We start from the raw sequence: 20,353 nt of genomic DNA, 5'->3' as shown, positions 1-20,353 counted from the left end.
CTTTGAGCGAATACTTGTATACAAAAGAGAGTCTATATTTGTGAGAAACCTTGAGGAGGTGTGATAGAACATCTACACTGTAGAATCAAGGCAAAGCTGTGCTGTAACTTCTCTTTTGATCATAATGAAATCCAGCCGGTGGGCTGTCAGTGCGGAAGAGTGGACGTAGGCTTGGAATAAGCCGAACCACTATAAACTCTGTGTTCAATTTTCTCTTCCTTACTCTATTTACTTTGATCGTACTTCATTCTCGCTAATCATAGTAAACTTTCCTTCTATCATTTGAAAAGAATCGCTTTCGTATCTCGATAAATTGTTTGTGGACCTATTCACCCCCCTCTAGGTGATTATACTAGCTATCACAAAATAGCCGATATCCTGTACTTCACTTGCAAACTTGATCTTCAAAATATATTCTTCCAAATATTCAATGGAGCCCAGCTTGCCAAGGTGGATATCTTTTCCCTTTTTCGTAAAAATTCATATGAAAATCATCCCACAAGATATCATCTTTGATGGGTTTTTCTATTTATTTGATGGGCCTAAGTAGGCCCGTCCGCCCATGATGGGCCCAAAAACCCGGCCCGTTAGTTAAGGGGCCATGAGGGAGGTTATTATTATATCTTAGCGGTTAAGATATAAGGGAAGTTACGTAATTTTAAAAAACGACGTTTTTAAGATAAAGAGAGATTACGTTCTCCCGGTTTACGTCTTCTACCGCTCTCTCCCTAAAAGAACAGTATTCTCCTCTGAGAACACTGTCCGGATTCCTCCTCGAATCGCAACATTGGTGTTTACTCTGTGGAAGATAAGGTACGTTTGATTTCGTAATGTGCCTTTTTTGATCGGTGATACATGTGATTTCCTGGGTACGCTTTTGTGTTCATAGTATTTTTTATTTTTTTTTTGGGTTCAATTAAGTATCGAATCACTATATTTGGGAATCCGTTGTTCCCAACAATCTTCATTTGTTGTCTTTCACTCGCACGTCCAACTCAGTGTTTAATATCTTGCTAACTCGCCTCTCCCTCTCTTTCTTTAGTCATCAAAATAATGAATCAATTAATTTCCATAGGGAATAAAGAGTATATTTCTCAATCAGTTTGATAGGAGCAATGCCTGTCACGCCTCGATCCTCGAACGCGTGCTCATCCCTCACCTAGTCGATTTATAGCGACGTCCCAGGATGCATCGCCGACCCTTTCATTTTAATACGCAAGCGGAAACACATAATAAAATTCACAGACAATAAAACAATGTGATAGAAAAGTAGGGCCATATTTTTCATAACTGAAAAACTATAACCACACTTTTATAAAGAGCAAACCGCATAGTATATATTACAATACTATTCAACAATGGTTGAACTATCACACATCAGTTCCCAACCTAGGTTTGCAAGCAGGATGGGATCTTAGTCCTCATCCGGGTTATACTCTGGATCCTCCTCTGGATTTTCCGCTTCCTTTTCAAGTTCTTCTTCTTCTTCTTCCTCTTCTTCTTCAGGGTCATCCTCAAGCTCCTCCTCATCAAATTCCACCACAGGTTCCTCGCCTTCTTCCTCTCGTGACTCGTCCTATTCAACGATTTCCCCTTCCTCTTCACTCTAGTTAGCACTCTCGGCTGAGTCTACTGGAGACTTGGGATCACCCTCAAGCTTGGGATCCTTAGCATCTACTACCGACTCATCCTTAGCGTCTACCATCCCCAACCCGAATGCTGCCTCTAGAACGTACATAGGCACATCGCCTTCTGGGATGGGACCTTCTCTTCTCCTATCATGGTAGTGACGATACCATGATCGATACTCGTGCGGTACTAGGTCGATTCTATTCACATCAACCCAAACCTTGGATTCTATCAACACATACTCTAGCCCTTCTAGGTGGTGGTGTATCAGGAAGTGGTATCCTACCTCGATGATCTCCTTTAGAATACTAAAATGCATGGGAGGACGAGGAGGTGGAGGTGATGCCATCTAGGGGCCTAAAATGGTTATATAATAACCAGTGAGATAAAGTCTCAGCGAGTTCTACCCCCTAAGACCCGATTAGTAAACCAATACACTATGGGCTGCCTATGCACACATGGGTCAGAGGACTTACCTTGGCCTTAGTTTTCCTCCTGCAAGTTAGTATATTTCAAATAGGCACTCAAACGACTACTAACGATCGAACACTGATCAATTGACCTAGTCGATTTACATGTCAATCAGACCATTTCATGGTCATTTCAAGCAATACTGTCCATTCTCCAAAATAACCTATCGGGTTACCGAGCCAGTATTTTATATGATTCATTTTCCGAAATGACATACTAAGTCACCGAGTATATTCATCATAACATCCATTCTCCAAAATGACATATTGAGTCATCGAGCCATTATGGCATGTCGTCCATTCTCCAAAATGACCTATATAGTCACCGAGTCGACATGGTATACTGTCCATTCTCCAAAATAGCATATTGAGTCACCGAGCCGGTATATAACATGATATTCCGAACGTACAATCAATTTGTCCTTTTATTCATTTCCGACAAAAGTACACGTGCGTGAGCACACGGTCGGCCTTAGCCAAAATATTATAATTTCCTTTCCACAAATCCCGTCATTTTCTGTAGTCCACCAAAACATTTTTGGCGCTGTTAACTGACGCCCGGTTATTTTCCAATTAATTACCAAAATTAATTAATTCAGAAAAATAATATTATAATCACAAATAATTCATTTCAGCACAAACTAAAGCTCAATTAAATAAACGGACTGCACAATGACAATCAACATGAAATTCCGGTCACCGATCATCCCGGTTGAATTTCCGGAAATAATTAATTAATTAAATAATTTCGAAAATTAATTATTAAATACTAATAAATCCAATTTTGGCCCGTAATGCCTAATTGGACGTCGAGACAAACCTGGAAAAATTCCAAGTGTCGTTCAATAAATAATAGGACATGTCTACTTGCTAATTACACTAACCATTATCCTAACATGCATAGGTAAATGCCTAATTTAATTATTCTACTCTAATCTAACCACCTAATTGCACTTAATTAAATCTAATCAACCCCTAAGCATTTAGCAAACTAATTAGGGATTAGTGAGCAAAACTTACTCGTTTAACAATCCGTTCGGATCAAAACGTCGGGAACGTCGCAAGGGACGTTTTTCTCCAAAGCGGGCCTAGGATCCGAGGCCCACAAACACCTCAAAACGGACCTTAATCACTACTGGAAACCCATTTTTCCAGCTGTTGTTTCTTGGCTACAAACAGAAGAAAAACAAGCTGGTTTGGTGTGGTGAGGCTTGGGAAAGGTAGCGGGGACGGTCTCAGGTCCAAACCGGGGCAAGCCGGCGGTGGAGGAAGCTCCGGCAGGCTTCCACCGTCCCTCACGGCTGCTAGACAGCAGCTAGATGGTGAAACAGGGCTTGGACAGTGAGGGCGCAGCAAGGGCGACGGCGCGCAGGCGAGGGCTCGTGCGAGGCGTAGACAGCGACGGCGGCGTGCGACTTGGAGGGCTGCTCTCTAGCAGTCTTCCTCGCTGTCTTCCTTGGCTGTGGTGTGCGAAATGGAGGGGTAAAAGGGATGAGGAGGCTGTCTTGGAGAGGAAGGGAGAGAGAAGCCACAAATGGGGACCTACCACTCTTAATTTCTACCATTTTGTCCCCCAAAGGCTTGTCCATCAAGCCAACACTCCATGGCTGTCATTGAGCCACCAAAACACCCTTTTACCACTCTTGAAATGGTCCATTTGGCTAGGGGGAGGGGGAGCTACGAATTTGCAAGAAATGGGCTTCAATTGGATACTTGATCAAATTCAATTCAATCTCATTTAGCCCTCATAAATCCAATTGGCACCCCAATGCTTCAGTTGATGTTTTTCCTCACCCATACATCCCTCACGCTTTCCAATTTTACCATAAAAAATAATCATCGGCTTTTTCTGCACAAAAACGATCCTAAGCCGACTTTTTCCCAAAAAGTCTCGGGTGTCAGAAAAATCTTTAGGGACTAAGTCGATGTTCCTAAAATTTATTGTGACATGACAAAATCTTCAATTTCTGAAATCGGACTTGAATTCACAATTAATTTCAACTTGGCGCGTTTTTAGTGTGACCTAAGCTACCGGGTAACTTTCAAAAAATTTTAAGTGCAAATGACCCGTGGTCGATTTTCTTCGAGCCATAATGAACCCACTCGACTCATTGGCGACTTTCGGTTGTCATGAAAATCTCGAGAATTCAAATACGGACACAGGGTACCAAAACAATAAGAAAATCAGTCTAATGCCGGTCGACGAGAATTTTTCAATTTAGTGGTGTCACCCACGATTAGCCACATATCTCTGTTGAACTAGCCTATTTATGGTTTCAAATCAATTTTATACTGTGCCGTAATGACCTCTAAAGATGGACACGGTCGAGAAGCCGATTCCTAGTCGAATTCTCAAGTCTATTGCTTTAAAATTCCTTAACGGTTTCCCCAAATAGTCTAGTTATCTCGAGAGTGATCAGTTTTGAGAATAGCCCTATAGGCATGCCAATGAAATGCCCGATTTATTTAGTGGAAGACAGGGTTGAAAATCTGGGATGTCACAATGCCCATATAATTTCCGATTATGGTGAGTATCCAACAAGCTTGTCCGAATTCCATGTTCTTATGGACTTAGCCCGATTTAACTTAGAACTTCCCTCAGCTGAGTTCTTTCGTCACCGATCCGATGCAACTATATGAACCTATCACTATCAATGTTATTAAATAATAAAATTGCTCCTAAAAACTATATATAGTTTTAACTAACATTTTATTTAGGGTTGAGGTCGACCCTAAATTTTTCTATGCAATAAAAGATTAGTGAGGCCGCCAAAATTTAGGTTTAAATAATGGGTAACGAAAATTCAATGACTACATCAAACAATTTAAAAGTTCAACGACCACATTACACATTGCGTCATGAACCGCTAAGCTCAGGGATTATTTGTGTCATTTACTCTTTAGAAATCTGCTAACCCAGAAAAGAACAGTTCTTTTATTTTTTTTCGAGAAGGACGATAGGACAGGCTCCACAAGCTGACATATAGAGTTACAACACCTAAAACTCAGGATTACGTTGAGTCCGGAGGAAACGATGGCTATTTTTCTTAAAAATATTAAAGGAATAAGCATAAAAACTATTGCATTATGAGCAAATGATTGGCTTAATTAGCGGAGAAGAGGAAGACGATGGAGACGTGTAATGTCGTTAACTTTCTATAGAAAATGCTTTCCGTCTGAACGCTCGCCGTTATAAGCACCCTCCATCGATCTCTTCTTCTCGCTAATCTCTCGCGCGTCCTAGGAATCGACGTTTGACCTTCTCTCTGGTTTCGGCTAATCTCCAGCGAGTCGTCGAACTGAGGAGAATGTCAAGATCAGGGGCCCACGAGCTTGCTGTAGGAACGGACTTGACGTTGCCGGAGGACATGTCCGTGATACGACCCAGGGGCGTGCTGATTGACGATGCGACCGAGGGTGTTTGGCATCTCAAGCCGGATATGTATGATCCGTTGCGGAAGGTAAACCCCGATAAAACTCGAACACGAGTAAGATTAGGCGGCTAAATAAGTTAGGGGGAGGCTTTGTCTAGGTTTAGTATGGAAATTAAGCTATCCTCACATTCCATGAAAAGTGAAACAGAAGAAGAAAGGCAGGATAGAAATTATTAATTCGATTTACACGAATGATGCAGATTGGAGCGGAGTTTGTCGGAACCTTCTTTCTGGTACTTTGCGCGGTGGCTGGCCCCATTGTGAACCAAAAGTACGGTGGAGTAGAGCCGTTGATTGGGAACGCGGCGTGCGCTGGAGCTGCTGTGACGGTCATAATTTTCTCAGTCGGTCACATATCGGGAGCCCACCTGAACCCATCAGTGACGATCGCCTTCGCGGTGACTCGGCACTTTCCATGGAACCAAGTGCCCGGCTACATTGCCGCGCAGGCCGCGGGCTCGATGTGCGCTTCCTACGTCCTCAAGTGGGTTTTCCATCCCTTGGTGAACAGCGCTGTCACGGTGCCTTCGGTGAACGTTGGACGGGCGTTAGCTCTGGAATTTCTCACCACTTTCCTCCTCATGTTCGTGAGCGTCGCAGTGGCAACCGACACTCGCGCGGTATGGCGTCGCCCATGTCACATATTCGCCCTTCCTCTATCCGTGCTCGTTTCATTCCATTAATCATCAAAAGCTCTCCAACCATATCCTGGTTGCATTTGCATGATGACAGGTAGGAGATTTAGCAGGTATTGCAGTTGGAGCAACAGTGCTGCTTGACAATCTTGTAGCAGGGTAAGAATTGTTTTTATTTGTTCATAACTTTTTGTAAAAACATAGAGAGAAATCCGAATACGTAACACCGTGATGATAGGATGTCGACCGGGGCTTCCATGAACCCCATAAGGACTCTCGGCCCAGCCGTGGCCGCAGGGAATTACAAAGGATTGTGGGTGTACATGGTGGCTCCTCCTCTTGGAGCCATAGCTGGTGCCGTGACTTACACGACCCTGAAGCTTAGAGGCCATGAGGCTGAGCCGCCACGTCGGAGGAGAGTAAGCATCAGATGCTAAGGATGGTTGGGTCCTCGACGACTCCGATGCAAGACCCGACTGCTCCACCACGATAAATAGCAATTAGCTAGGATCCACCTGTGGTAGTTTTGTAGCGGTTTGTGTGATTTATGGGGGATTGACAAAGAGAATGTAAGTGCCTGGAGAAGGTTGACCAAGCGTGGTCCAAAGTCGCTGAGATGTGGTCAGCTTGAGTTCGCAAAAAGTATTCCATAGAATGCTACTGTTAATGGTCATGTTAGTTCCCTTTGGATGTATAATTTAGTTAATTACAATTTTAGTCCTCGAAGTATTAATGTCCATGCAATATGGTCCTCTAACAACTTTTTTCGTTCAATGTTTTTCTTTGCCTTTCACATCTTGTCAAGTCTTTTGTCGTTAACCATTAATTAACATCATTAGATCATGTGGCGTATCTTTTAGGGCGACGCCTTGTCATCCACAAATATTGAGAAATTCGGAGAAAGGGAGAGATGTCAAGCAAGGGCTGGGTGCAGCAGCCGGCAAGGGTCGAACCCGCCCACCTAACCATGAGCTTGGTGGACTACGAGTGCACCAAGTCTGGCCTAAGCCATAAGGACTTGAACACTTTTTTGGACGAGTTAGGATAAGGGCATCCAGTGAGAAACTTCTGCTCATCTCTATTGAGTCCGACTCTAGCTCGATCCACTCTGGAGATTTGTATATAAGAATTATATTATAGGCAAAAGCGAACAAAAAAAAAAAAAAATCAGGTCAGAATCTTACCAAAAAAGAAAAAAAAAATTAGGTCAGAGCTCAAGGCTCAAGCCGGGACCTGGCCCGCTCGATAGTCACCTCTATCGGCCGCCAGTGAGGCCTGACGGTTCTGCTCATGTTCGTTAGAGCATCGCCGTGAGGCGCCTAGGCCTAATAGAACTTTTTATTATAGAAAATAACATTAAAAGGCAGCTGACGTCCATAGTTCTGCTCTGAATGGAACTTAGAAAAGGGTGTTATTTAGCGGCTACCGTCCTTTTTCTTTGCAGGCCATCTCTCATTTTCATAGTATCGCATGAGGCCTCAGCTCTCGGTATGGTCATTGGTTATGTCAAAGTCGGATAACCTTTCGTTCCCCTTCAAAAGGATGAAAAAATGGCCGACCAAAAAGTAATTTGATTAATAAATGTATCGTTCAGTGTATAATGCATGATATCACATCACTAGTTACCAGAAAAGTGAAATATAAAGAATAGTGACAAAAGGAGAGTTGTTGGGGATAAGATTCTTCACATCACATAAAGACATTTAGGGAAAATATAATCTTTAATATGCACACACTCTTACAACATGTGATACCGGTTTCATGGGGAAAAGTATCAAAAAAGTCCTAAACCTATTGCATTGGTATTAATTCAGTCCTAAACTTTTCAATTAAACCAATTCAGTCGTAAACCTTTTTACATCAATATCAATTTAGTCCATCTGAGCAATTTTAGCCTGCCGGCGCTGACGTGGACATCGGTCGGTGACCGGACGCCGACGTGGCAATTTTTAAATATTTTTTATTTTTTTTTTGAATTTTTTCCTTTTTCTTTCTTTTTTCTTTTTCTTTTCTTTTCTTCCTTCTTCCTCCTTGGACTGTTTTGATGGTGGACGGCGAGGGCCTCAAAGCCCTCGCCTGCTGCAAGCGAGGGTCGCGGCCCTTACCAGCCGCCTAGCGAGGGCTTCGCGGCCCTCGCTCGGCCTCGCCCAGGGCCGCCGGCGAGGCGGCTTCACCCGGATCTGGGCGAGGCTAGGGCGAGGTCGAGTGAGGGCCGCGAAGCCCTCGCCGGCTGCCGGCGAGGGTCGTGGCCCTCGCCCGACCTCACCTAGGGTCGCAGGCGAGGCGGCTTCGCTCGATTTGGGCGAGGCCAGCCTCATCGGCTGCGAGTGAAGGGTTGACGAGGCCAAGGCGAGGCTGGCCTCGCCCAAATCCGGGCGAAGCGGCCTCACCAGAGGCCTTAGGAGAGGCCAGGCGAGGGCCACGACCCTTGTCGACCACCGTTGGAACAGTCCAAGGAGGAAGAAGGAATAAAAGAAAAGAAAAAGGAAAAAAAAATGATAAAAAAATGATAAAAAAATATTTAAAAATGCCATGTCAACGTCCCGAGTCACGGCCGATGTCCACGTCAGCGCCAGCAGGCCAAAATTGGTCGGATGGACTGAATTGGTACCGATGTAAAAAGGTTTAGGACTGAATTGGTCCAATTGAAAAGTTTATAACTAAATTGGTACGAATGCAATAAGTTTATGACTTTTTTGGTACTTTTCTCGGTTTCATGTGATGCCAGATAAAACACAAATTACAAAGAGAAAATGAGAATATGACTCGACACAATATAACACCCCTAACTTTATATGTTGATACAAATCGACATATTTTCATCATAATTTGATTATTCACCAAGTGGAATCAAAATCAATTTCTTTTAGACCGACTTGAGAATTGACATGGATTTCATATACGGCTATGACACAAAAACACAAATTGCCAACCCTCCTCCTTTTCCGGCCAGAATTTGCAGGCTGTTTTGAGCTACTCTGCCAGTTTGTCCCCTGCAAATCATTTGTCAGCCCAAGCAGACTCTCCTCCTTCCATGTTGTTCAAATTCTTATACCCCTGATGTAAGAGTTTTCCTAATGTGGACTACATTAATTGATATTGTAATTTACCGTTTTACGGGATTTAGTCTAAGGTGAGATAGAAGGTTTCTTAATTAGTCTAATATGGGGCTGGCTAGTGTGAGCCAAGTTGAGCCTGGCCCGTAATGAGGGGGCCTGGCTGGAAACTCTATAAATAGTGATCAAGTCTTTCATCTAACCCTAATTCTCATATGTATTCTCACAAAGGAGCGTTAACCTAGTGCTAAAGGGTGAGGGGGCCATCTTATTGAGCTAGTGATACGAAGGGCAATAGAAGAAAAGGACTTGTGCGTGGAACATCGGTTTTTCCGCTTCCGCTTCAAGAACGATGAATCCCAAAACATATGCGTTAATCTTTCTACTCAATTATGCATGTTCTTGTTCTGGTTATGGAGATCTTGGGATTGCGCAATTTGCATCCAACATGTGGTATCAGAGCAACCATAATCTTAGAACTTGAACGCATAAGATTTTTGCCATAATTTGTGATTTTCGTGATTTTTTGTTCAATAAAAACAAAATTAAATCACAAATTCGGATTGGGCTCGCCGAGACGGGCAAGACCGTAGGAGGCACGTCACTGGGAGAGGCCACACACGCCCCCACACGCGGCCACGCATTGCTGGGGCGTTAGAGACGCGCCCTCACACACTCCCATGCACGGGGTGCAGCTGGCACGTGTGATGCTGACGTCATGATGACGTCATTGACCAACCCGTGACCCTTAACCAACCCGACCCGACCCGACCCGACCGAGGACTCGACCCAATCCGTTGACTAACTCGACCCGGTCAACTAGTCGGACCGGACGGCTGCACCGGATAGTCGAGCCGAGAACTGGTTGGATAGGTCCCGGCTGGACCGGTTTTGATCGGTCAATTTCGTTCACGCGTGAGCTCCACGCGCCGCGCACTTAGGCGGCGCGTGCGGGTGCGTGGAGTGTTGGACCGGCGCGTGGTTGGTGGCGTTAGATTCGTATGGCCATTCTCTATCTTGTGGTGTATTTATTTTACATGTTTGATGATTTTATGGATATGAAAATATATACGGAACCCTAAATACGTGTATTTTTAGTGTATTTTTGCATATTTTTCTGTGATTTTGGAAATACAAGTGTTGGGTTATTGGTATGTTATCACATAAACATTATAAAAGTGTGATTCATTAATAAAGATTAAACTTTATTGTCAACTGAAGTTGGCTTAATGAGATACAACTATTATGGGATATTATTTAAATTATGTATTGAGGTGATGAGAAACAGTAAAAGTTATGAAACTTTTGTTGCTCAAACATAATTCTTTATATGCATCTTGATGTATTTTTGTTTCTTTTGGTAATCTTTGAATGATGGATGTTTTAAGAACTCATGACCAAATTGATTGTACAAATTAACACATCTGTTGAATGTGGGTAATGCATGTCTATTAAGTTATTACATATTGTACCTAAACTCATTTGTTCACTTGTTAATGTCTATCAAGTTGAACATTTTTTTATGGTTAAAAAGTATGACAATATTTACGTAGAGCAATAGTATCTACTGTTATAGTTTAAATATTTGATTATGTGTTTTGACTCAATTTATAGGCCACTGGTTAATGCAATGATAATTTGTTACTTAAAATTGGCTAATAAATCAGATATTGGCTTTAGAGTCATGTTTTACCTTATGAAACTCATGAGCGATAGTGGATCAGCTGTCAAGCTTGTTGATCTGGGGTACTATGTATTGCTATTGATATTAACTTGTGATAGATCCTCTGGATCAGTATTCTTCTTTATGTTATTATGGTAATCTATAATTTGGGTGCATAAGAGACGCTTTCTTCTATGTTATGAGAAGTTTCTTATGTTGTTATGATTGGTGAGTTTCCTGGATGAATAAAGCAGTGTAATTAGCATGATATGTGATTTTAGTGATTTACTGCCCCTATCACTAAAATTAAAATCACATGTATATGGTGTATGTGAGAAGTAAATGTTATATCTCCGGTATGAGAGAGTTTCAAGGAGTCAATTGAGTTGTGATCACCAAAGTGGCACGCTTGATTGGGTTTGAGAAATATCGGTCTCGTATAATGATTGTGATGTCTCCTGGTCTAATGCGTAGTCATACTCCTAAATGAGATGATTGTGTATTAGTTCATGGAGGAATACATGATAGTGTGGTGGAGGAGTGACTGATCATAGTAGTTTATATGCCCTAAGGTGATGAATTCATGAAGATCGGAATATATTCTCATAACCGCTATCATGTGGGGAGTGTACAACTGCATGTAATATATTCTGCCCAAAGGTGATTATATGATTATGTGTGTAACTCTCTGGATGTGTACCTATACGTCAAGTTACACAGTGCTTACATGATGCTAATTATATACATTGCTTGTTTTTTCAGTCACATTTTCTGTAATTAATAACTCCACTATTATTAAGATTTTTACTGCTTCAAATTTTAAGTTGTGGATATAGGACTTGTTGCTTGGGAAAAGATCAATAGAATTTGCTTACTGTCCATGAAGCGTTCCATTCAGGAACATATGAAAAGTGGTTTACCAACTGACTGCATTGCAAAAGATGTCATAAAAGACGATAAAGTTTTCACTCTGAAAGAGGGGTGGACAGTTAATAGATATTAACAAAATAAATATTTCTTTCTAGTATTTTTAAAGATTATTTCAGAGTGAACATGGCAACCGAAGGAAATTTATTTTTCTCATACTCTATGTACGTGATATTTTGTTTACAAGTAGTGACCTTGAGGCATCTTTTGTCCTTTACACTGAGGTTCGTAAGGATTATTCTCAAGATATGTATATTAGATTTTATTAGATTTTTCTCAGAGGACATTTGCTGATCGTATTTTGGAAATATTCAATATACATCACTGCAAGCCAAGAATTGCTCCTACCATTAATGGTGATGGACTGAATCTATCACATTGTTCTTATTTAGATATTAAGAAAATCTAGTTAAAGGGTGTACCTTGTGTCAGTGCACTTAAAAGTATAATGTATGCTCAAGTTTGCACTAGACTAAATATCGTCTTTATGACAGAACTTCTAGGCAGAAATCAATCATACTGGGTTGCTGCCAAGAAGGTTTTAAGGTACTTAAAGAGGACAAAGATTATATGCTAATTTACAGACATGTTCAATTCTTGCAGCTAGTAAGGTATTCAGATGTAAACTTTGCTAGCTGTTAGGATGACATGTGATCAATAACGGAATACATATTTATGTTAATAGGAAGTGCAGTAAATAAAGTTCTATGTCATCTTTTTCTATGGAAGCAGAGCTTGTAACATTCCTTTAGGCTGTTACTTGGGCTAATAGGCTCCGGAATGTCTCAAGGGGTCAAATATATGGCGGTCAAAATTTTTTGACCATAAAGAAATGGTACAAAAAAGTGATGTTATAATAAAGCATATTTTCATAGATGATGTGGTTGCAGATCCACTAACTAAAGGGTTTTACTCTTCTGTTCTTGAATGACATGTCATTATCACGAGATGCTGTTGTTTAGTGGGAGCTATTTTCGCTTTACTTTGATAAAGTTCACATCCGTGTTCGTTACACTTAGTAATGGTTTGATATGTATCAACTTTTGCATTCAATAAAATATTTTTGAGTATGTTGTTATTATGTTGAATATATATTGATAAATTCTCAATGTATTGTATAAACCTTGAGTGAAGGCTAGGGGCATCTGGTTATTAGCTTTGTGCATTTGTCTTGTTATATATAAAGAAATGTTAACCGTAAGGACAATGCATACGTGGGTTCATTGGAACCATAAAGACATTCTCTAGTGGTAAAAGTTTTTTTGTAACACCTAAGGTAAGAGAATTGTGACTAACAAATGGGATCTCTCTATGAGAGATGTTATCAATTTGTCACACTACCATATTGAATCAATATCAATAAAGTTGAGAACATTCGTGACCATGAAAGGCTCTGTGTGTATATATGCAGTTACCGCCATGATTCGGTATTTGAGACTTTATGGGATGGGATTGACTATTAAGAATTATCTCTAGACCAAAGTGCGCACATACAGTACAATTTCAATTAATATAGTCCAAGTGGGAGAATGTAAGAGTTTTCCTAATGTGGACTACATTAATTGATATTGTAATTTACTATTTTACGGGGTTTGATCTAAGGTGAGATAGAATGTTTCTTAATTAGTCTAATCTGGGGCTGACTAGTGTGAGCCGAGTTGAGCCTGGCTCGTAATGAGAGGCTTAGTTGGAAACTCTATAAATAGTGCTCAAATCTCTCCTCTAACCCTAATTCTCACATGTATCCTCACAAAGGAGCGTTAACCTAGCACTAAAGGATGAGGGGGCCGTCTCATTGAGCTAGTGATACGGATGGCAATAGAGGAGAAGGACTTATGCGTGGAACATTGGTTTTTCCACTTCCGCTTCAAGAACGATGAATCTCAAAACAAGTGTGTTAATCTTTCTACTCAAGTATACATGTTATTGTTCTGGTTATGGAGATCTTGGGATGGCGCAATTTGCATCCAACACCTGAATCCACCAATTTTCCACACACACACAAACAACCATTGCTAATATTTATTAACCTTGTTTGATTAATCAGAAGGTATCGCCTGTGAATAATGTCACATTCCGCTTGGAATCAGACTGAGAAGCTCTTAACTAGCGAAAGCTTCACGATTTAATGCTCCTTTTCCTCGCCGTTGCACCCCTAACGTTGTGATGAAGCAAACGGCATTCGTTTGGAGAGTCTGGACTCTTCCATCTGGTGTTAAGAACATGTAAGGCGCATTCACTGCTTTCTCAACGTGGTTCAATTTGATCTCCTCCGTCTGTCCTGTGTCATTGCACTCGAACCCTCAATTTGTACTGACATTTCACATCCCCACTCAATTTGAAAAAGACGCCGAAACATGACGGAAAATACCGTCTGTTAACTTCTGACCTCACATCTAAGTACCGGTGACTGTTGGCTAGGAGGCCTTTGGCGGTGTGTACGTGGACGGTGGCGATATCTTCGGACCTGAAAAATGACCCAAAAACGAAAAACAGCGAGACTCAAGACTTAGGATGAAAGCTACGCAACCCACATTAATTCTGATGGGAACGTGTTTATGTAAATCATCTTGCTTTCTGATGGTTTCCACGAATTAGCCCATCGCCAAGAGTTCAAGATCTGAAAGCACAGATCCTGCTTTGTGAGATCTCAAGCTGTTTCATGATGAGAAGAAGATGATTCTGAAATTCTGATTCATGATTATTGGCGACTTTATAACGTGAAAAGAGCAAAACTCTTCAGCTTAGAAAAATTCAAGATAGCGATCGAGGCAAACTGGATTTATTATTCCCTTTCCGACTTTGATATCTTTGCATTTAAAAATGAAGTTTCTGCGTCAGCATCCCTGTTCAAGCGTGTGATCGATTCGGATGTCGAAACAGCGTCTAACTTTTTAATGAATGATTACTTCATCAATTTGTTATTCCCTTTCCGACTTTGATATCTTTGCATTTAACAATGAAGTTTCCGCATCAGCATTCCTGTTCAAGCGCGTGATCGATTCGGATGTCGAAACAGCGTCTGACTTTTTTATGAATGATTACTTCATCAACTTGAACTAGAGACTGGTTTTAATCTTATGATACTGCTCACTTGTTAACACCTTGAAATTAATCGAAGTCGAATGAAAGGTGGGGAGCGATGAAACCTGGGCTTAAACGTTCTCTCTCCTTCAAATTATCTAAGAGACATACGTTTCATATCAGCGAAATGCGAAATGGGACAGCTTCGATGCCTTGAAATCTCTTCCAATGAGGGCAATCCAGGCAGTTGATAAACAACTCTTCTTCACGCATCTCCTTGGCCGTGGATCATGATGCAACATTAGCGAAATGTGCCAAACCTTTTGAAAAAGAATTTAGTCTCATAAGTTGCGTTCTTTTACCCGGATCATGCTGAAGTCTCACTTCTTAATTGACAGATTTAGCAAGAGGAGGCCAAACATTGGAGGAATTTCAGATATCGTCTATTGATGATGTCCACAGAACCCAATCATATCCTAAGCAAGAGGGTATTTCCCTTAAGTCTTTCTTTATTATCCTTTTCAAATCGACGAGTGAAGCTTTCAAGTACTTGGCAGCCAAGACAAGCATTAGAGCAATTGACCTTGAGTTCAATTATCCATTCTCTAGCAGCCGTAACCTAAAGGTGGGTGTCGCAGGCTTGCTAATTGTATCGTTCCTTACTCATGTCGCCCTTATATCTCTGTCTTTGCGATGAATGGTAGCTAGCTACATTCCAACGATGGCAAACACAATGGAAATCCCTCAAGAATTGTGTGTCGCAACCCCCCGCGAGGGCATTGGATGCGACGACAAGCCATGATATCTGTGCACAATGTGCAGGGCGCAATAGAGGCGGCGATGAAGAGAAGGACAGATTGGAAAAGGAAAAAGGGAAAGAAATGAAAGAATCCATAAATGTACAGGATCTCCATCCTATGTATTCCTACCACTTAGAAACTTGGCTAGTTTGTCCTTCTCGTCTATGTGTTGTGAAGTCGGGGTTATGGAGTTCTTCCTCAGTCTCTTTTATAAATCAATGGTTGAGAAAGATTGAGACGTCGAGAGAAGAAACCAGCGGATAGAAAGATCTCCAATCCCATTTATGCGCAATCGATCGTGCTAGACATTGATACACCAGTTTTTGTAAGTAAATGGAGGAGTTATTAGTAAACTACAGAGACTAAAATGGGAGAATTATCAAAAAGTCTTAAATTTATTACAATTGTGCCAATTTAGTCATAAATTTATTTGATCAATTTAGTCATAAATTTTTTATAATTGTGTCAGTTCAGTCCATCCAGCCAAAATTGACTAGTTGATGCGGTCGGCGACGACTGTCCAGCGACGGCCATCCGGCGAAAGCTGATGTGGCAATTTTTTAATTTTCGAATTTTTAAATATTTTTTGAATTTTTTAATTCTTTTTTTTAAAATTTTTTTTCCACCTTCTCTTTCCTCTAGCCAATCAGGTTAGCCTCGCCGGCCAATGGTGAGGCTTGTCCCCACCGAACACTGGCGAAGGCGAGCCTCACCCAGAGACAGCAAGGCCGTCATCGCCAGATTTGGCGAGGTCAACCCTCGCCTTGGTTGGGCGAGACCATTGTGGCTAGATTTGGCGAGGCTCGGCCTCACCCTTCCATGGTGAGGTCAAGCCTCACCGTCCTTGGGCGAGGAGCCTCGTCGACCACTAGCGAGGTTGACCCTCACCTTGGATCTAGCGAGGCTCGGTCCCACCCAGCCATGGCTAGGGTCGGCCCTCGCCATGGCTAGGCGAGGCCAAGTCTCACCAGATATGGCCCCGCCTCGCCCAGTGATGGCGAGGCCAACCTCATCGACCTTGGCCTCTAGCTGGCGTCGGCTAGCTAGAGGAAGGAGAAGTGGATGGAAAAAAGAAATATTAAGAATTCGAAAAATTATTAAGAAAATTCAAAAAAATATTTAAAAATGCCATGTCAGTGTTCATTAGCCGGTGTCCACGTCAGCGCCGGTTGGTTTATTTTGGCCGGATGGACTAAACTAGTATAATTGTAAAATATCTATGACTAAATTGGCAAAAAAAAAATTATGATTAAATTTGTACAATTGCAATAGATTTAGGACTATTTTGGTAATTCTCCCATACTAAAATAGATCAGCAGAAAGCTAGGGCAAGAGCAAAACTTATTGTCAAAAGTACAGACAACGAGGATGTATAGTTTTGTGCCTTTTCAACATGCATTGACGACCAGCACCAACATGCATTGACAATGTCATGCAAGCGTCGTTGTCGCTTCTTATCGTAAAGTTGAAAGAGTATGCAATCGATTATACAAAGTTTTAGCCAAACTCCACTTCAAAATATTGTATATATTACAATCGTGAACGATTCACATGAGCATGCTTTTCTTTCTGTCCTCATTGTGCTTAAGAGATCAGTTTGAACAAGTCACAAAACCTACCCAGAGCGGACTTGTTAGGTAGATATAGTTTGATTTCGGATTTGAAATAGTGGTAATTATCCACACAAGCTAATAATGTGGTTGATGAATGTAAATTCTCTTATAAGACGCATGATAATTTTGGTAAGCAAATCATGTTGTAAGTTACCAAGTTAGATAAACACTGAAACCTAAATTTGATAATCGAGTCGTAATAGGTTTATTACTACTTTGAATAGATGAAAACTGAAGGCATCGTGCTTCTAAATATTCCTAATAATTATTTATTGAAGAACATGGTTAACAAGCTAGCACATATATTCCATGTAAAAAAAAAAAAAATACGGATTTTTTCTTTTATGCTGGTAAATTTCGATGTTGACGCAAGGGCTAAATGTAGAAAAATTATTATTAAGAAAATAAACAATGCCTTTTTTTTCCAAATATCTTATCGATAACTTACCAATACTTTTATGAAACTATCAATTTTTTCTAATAGGTTGCAAATTGCCAATTTTTGTATTAACAAAACAACTTTTATTTGTATAACTTGCCCACACTTCGAATTCACAAAACTCTCATATGAAATTACCAACTAAAAATTAGAGTTATTTACCAACTTTTGCAGCTACTAGACTAAGTACCCCTGACATTCGTTCTTTTTCTTTCCCAAAATCTCTTAAAGAACAGCAAAGTCATAAATCGATTTGTTACGCCCTTGAAATTCCATTTATACTTGACTTTTCGACTCTTACCAAGTTTGGCAGAAATCTAACTTCCCCCAAAAAAAAAAAAAAAAAGAAAAAAATATATATCGTTTTGATGGATCTTCTCTTTATAGAATCGGTCTTATATATTCATTATCTGGTCCACAAATGTAGACTTGCACACCTAAATTTCAGAAATAGAAACGGGTCCTCCAAGTTTTTCTGAGCATGCCAAACCGAGTCAAATCATTATTTGTGTAGAGTAACCCTAGATCTAGTCAAGGTGCAGACAGTCTGAACTACTACGAATGACCGAATCCTCAGGAGCGAGTCAACAAGCTGAACTAATGAAGAAGAAGATGACGTTGGAGATGTGTAAAGCCGTCATCTTCTCTCCTATAAAAATGCTTTTGGGGTCGCTGCAATCAACTATCATAAACGGAGGCAACAGACTGAAGGCTCTCCCTCGACTTGATCTCTCTTCTCATCGATCTCTTGATCCTTTTTCGCGACCTCTGGTCTCCCTTAATCTCCAGCGAGCTGTCCAGGCAAGAGAAGATGTGCCAACCGGCGTCCGTGACGTTGCAAGTGGACTCATCGTCGCCGGAGGACGGGTCCGTGGAACAGTGCAAGTGGTGTGTGCCGAGTGACGGTGCAACTGAAGGTGTTCGGCGTCTCCAGCCGGATAAGTATGATTCGTTGCGGAAGGTAAAGCCCAATCGACCTCAAAGATCAGTAAAGATTAGACAGGCTCGCTAGCTGTTGCAGCATAAACTGATAATTCTTATGCCTTTTCATAGCGAGTGAAACCAAGAAAGAAAGATAGGATAGATTTTCTTATTTAGATTTACATGAACGATGCAGGTCGGAGCAGAGTTCGTTGGAACCTTCTTCTTAGTACTTTGCGCGGTGGGCGGGCCCATTGTGAACCAAAAGTACAACGGAGCAGAGACGTTGCTTGGGAACGCGGCATGCGCTGGGCTCGCCGTGATGATCATAGTTTTCTCGATCGGTCACATTTCGGGAGCCCACCTGAACCCGTCGGTGACAGTCGCCCTCGCGGTGATCTGGCACTTTCCATGGATCCAGGTGCCTGGCTACATCGCCGCGCAGGTTGCGGGCTCGATGTGTGCTTCCTACGTCCTCAAGGGCGTTTTCCATCCCTTTGCCAACGGCGGCGTCACGGTGCCTTCGGTGGACATCGGACAGGCGTTTGCTCTCGAGTTTCTCGCCACTTTCATTCTCGCGTTCGTGATCGTCGCGGTGGTGACTGACACTCGTGCAGTACGTCGCCATGCTGCATATCGACTCTTCCTCTATCTGTACTCGTGGCATCTATATACAGCATGTATCCATTTCACTTACATTTGTTCCTTTTTTTCTGATGATAGGTAGGAGATTTGGCAGGTATTGCAATCGGAGCAACGGTGCTGCTTGGCGTTCTTGTGACAGGGTAAGCATTGTACTGAAACTACTCACCTTCGGGCGTGCAAGTATGGACGCGTTGTTACAGAAATTTAGCTTTCATAATGTTACTTAACAATGTTCCCGGGAAATGCAGGATGCCGACCGGAGGTTCCCTGAACCCCGTGAGGACTCTCGGCCCGGCCGTGGCTGCAGGGAACTACAAAGGATTGTGGATGTACATGGTGGCTCCTCCGCTCGGAGCCATAGCTGGCGCCGTGACTTACAAAGCCGTGAAGCTTAGAGGATACGAGGTGGAGCCACTGCGCTGGAGGAGGACGAGCTTGGAGCGTTGAGGATGGTCGTGTGTCCTCGACGGCTCCGAACCAAGGCCCGACCGTTTTCACCCGGGACTAGATAGATAGCAAATTAGCTTGGATCCACCCGTGGTAGTTGTGTAAGAAAAATTCTCCATGGACACAGCTGTCACTGCTGTTGTGAATGGTCGTGTTAGTTCTCCTTGTTTCCCCCTTTTGATGTATAATTTATTTAATCGCAATTTTTAGCCCTCGATATAGTACTGATTTTCCTGCGATTGGGTCTTCTAACTATTTTTTCGTTCTTTTGATGTATTTCTATATCTTTCGCATCTTGCCAACTCTATCATCAACCATCATAATTAACGTAATTAACGCTGTTGAATTATAGACATGGCTTCATCGATGTGGCTAACGGGGTGTCAAAGGTTCAATTCAGTTCGAATTTCCCGAACCAAACCGAACTGATAAGGTAAGCAATTAAAGCAAACCGAGTCGCAATCTGAACCGAATATGAACGGAACCGAAAATCCAATTCAGTTCAATTCAATTCGGTTTTTAGTTTTTGATTTTTTGATTTTTACCTTGCTTATTGGAATCGAATAGAATAAGAGGTGAGAAAAAGGAGAGATTTTAAGTTGCACATTTATCTTTATTAAGGATTTCAGTTCGATTAGGTTAATCAAACC

General features: G+C 41.7%; 2 protein-coding genes across 2 annotated transcripts; both read left to right on the top strand.

The window, feature by feature from the left end:
- Positions 1–5,727: 5,727 nt before the first annotated feature.
- On the top strand, positions 5,728–6,739 carry LOC104446186 (probable aquaporin NIP5-1). The gene is made up of 3 exons (XM_010060080.3): positions 5,728–6,153; positions 6,266–6,327; positions 6,407–6,739. Exons 1-3 carry the CDS (start codon positions 5,728–5,730, stop codon positions 6,603–6,605), a joined length of 687 nt encoding a protein of 228 aa, XP_010058382.1. The 3' UTR covers positions 6,606–6,739.
- A 12,062-nt stretch (positions 6,740–18,801) lies between these two features.
- Positions 18,802–19,703, top strand: LOC104446181 (probable aquaporin NIP5-1). The gene is made up of 3 exons (XM_010060076.2): positions 18,802–19,227; positions 19,335–19,396; positions 19,505–19,703. Exons 1-3 carry the CDS (start codon positions 18,802–18,804, stop codon positions 19,701–19,703), a joined length of 687 nt encoding a protein of 228 aa, XP_010058378.2.
- Positions 19,704–20,353: the final 650 nt, after the last annotated feature.

The sequence above is a fragment of the Eucalyptus grandis genome, chromosome 5, assembly GCF_016545825.1.
Source record: "Eucalyptus grandis isolate ANBG69807.140 chromosome 5, ASM1654582v1, whole genome shotgun sequence".
Lineage (NCBI taxonomy): Eukaryota > Viridiplantae > Streptophyta > Magnoliopsida > Myrtales > Myrtaceae > Eucalyptus > Eucalyptus grandis.
The sequence above is the reverse complement of the archived record's forward strand: the minus strand, read 5'-3'. Positions and strand labels throughout refer to the sequence as shown.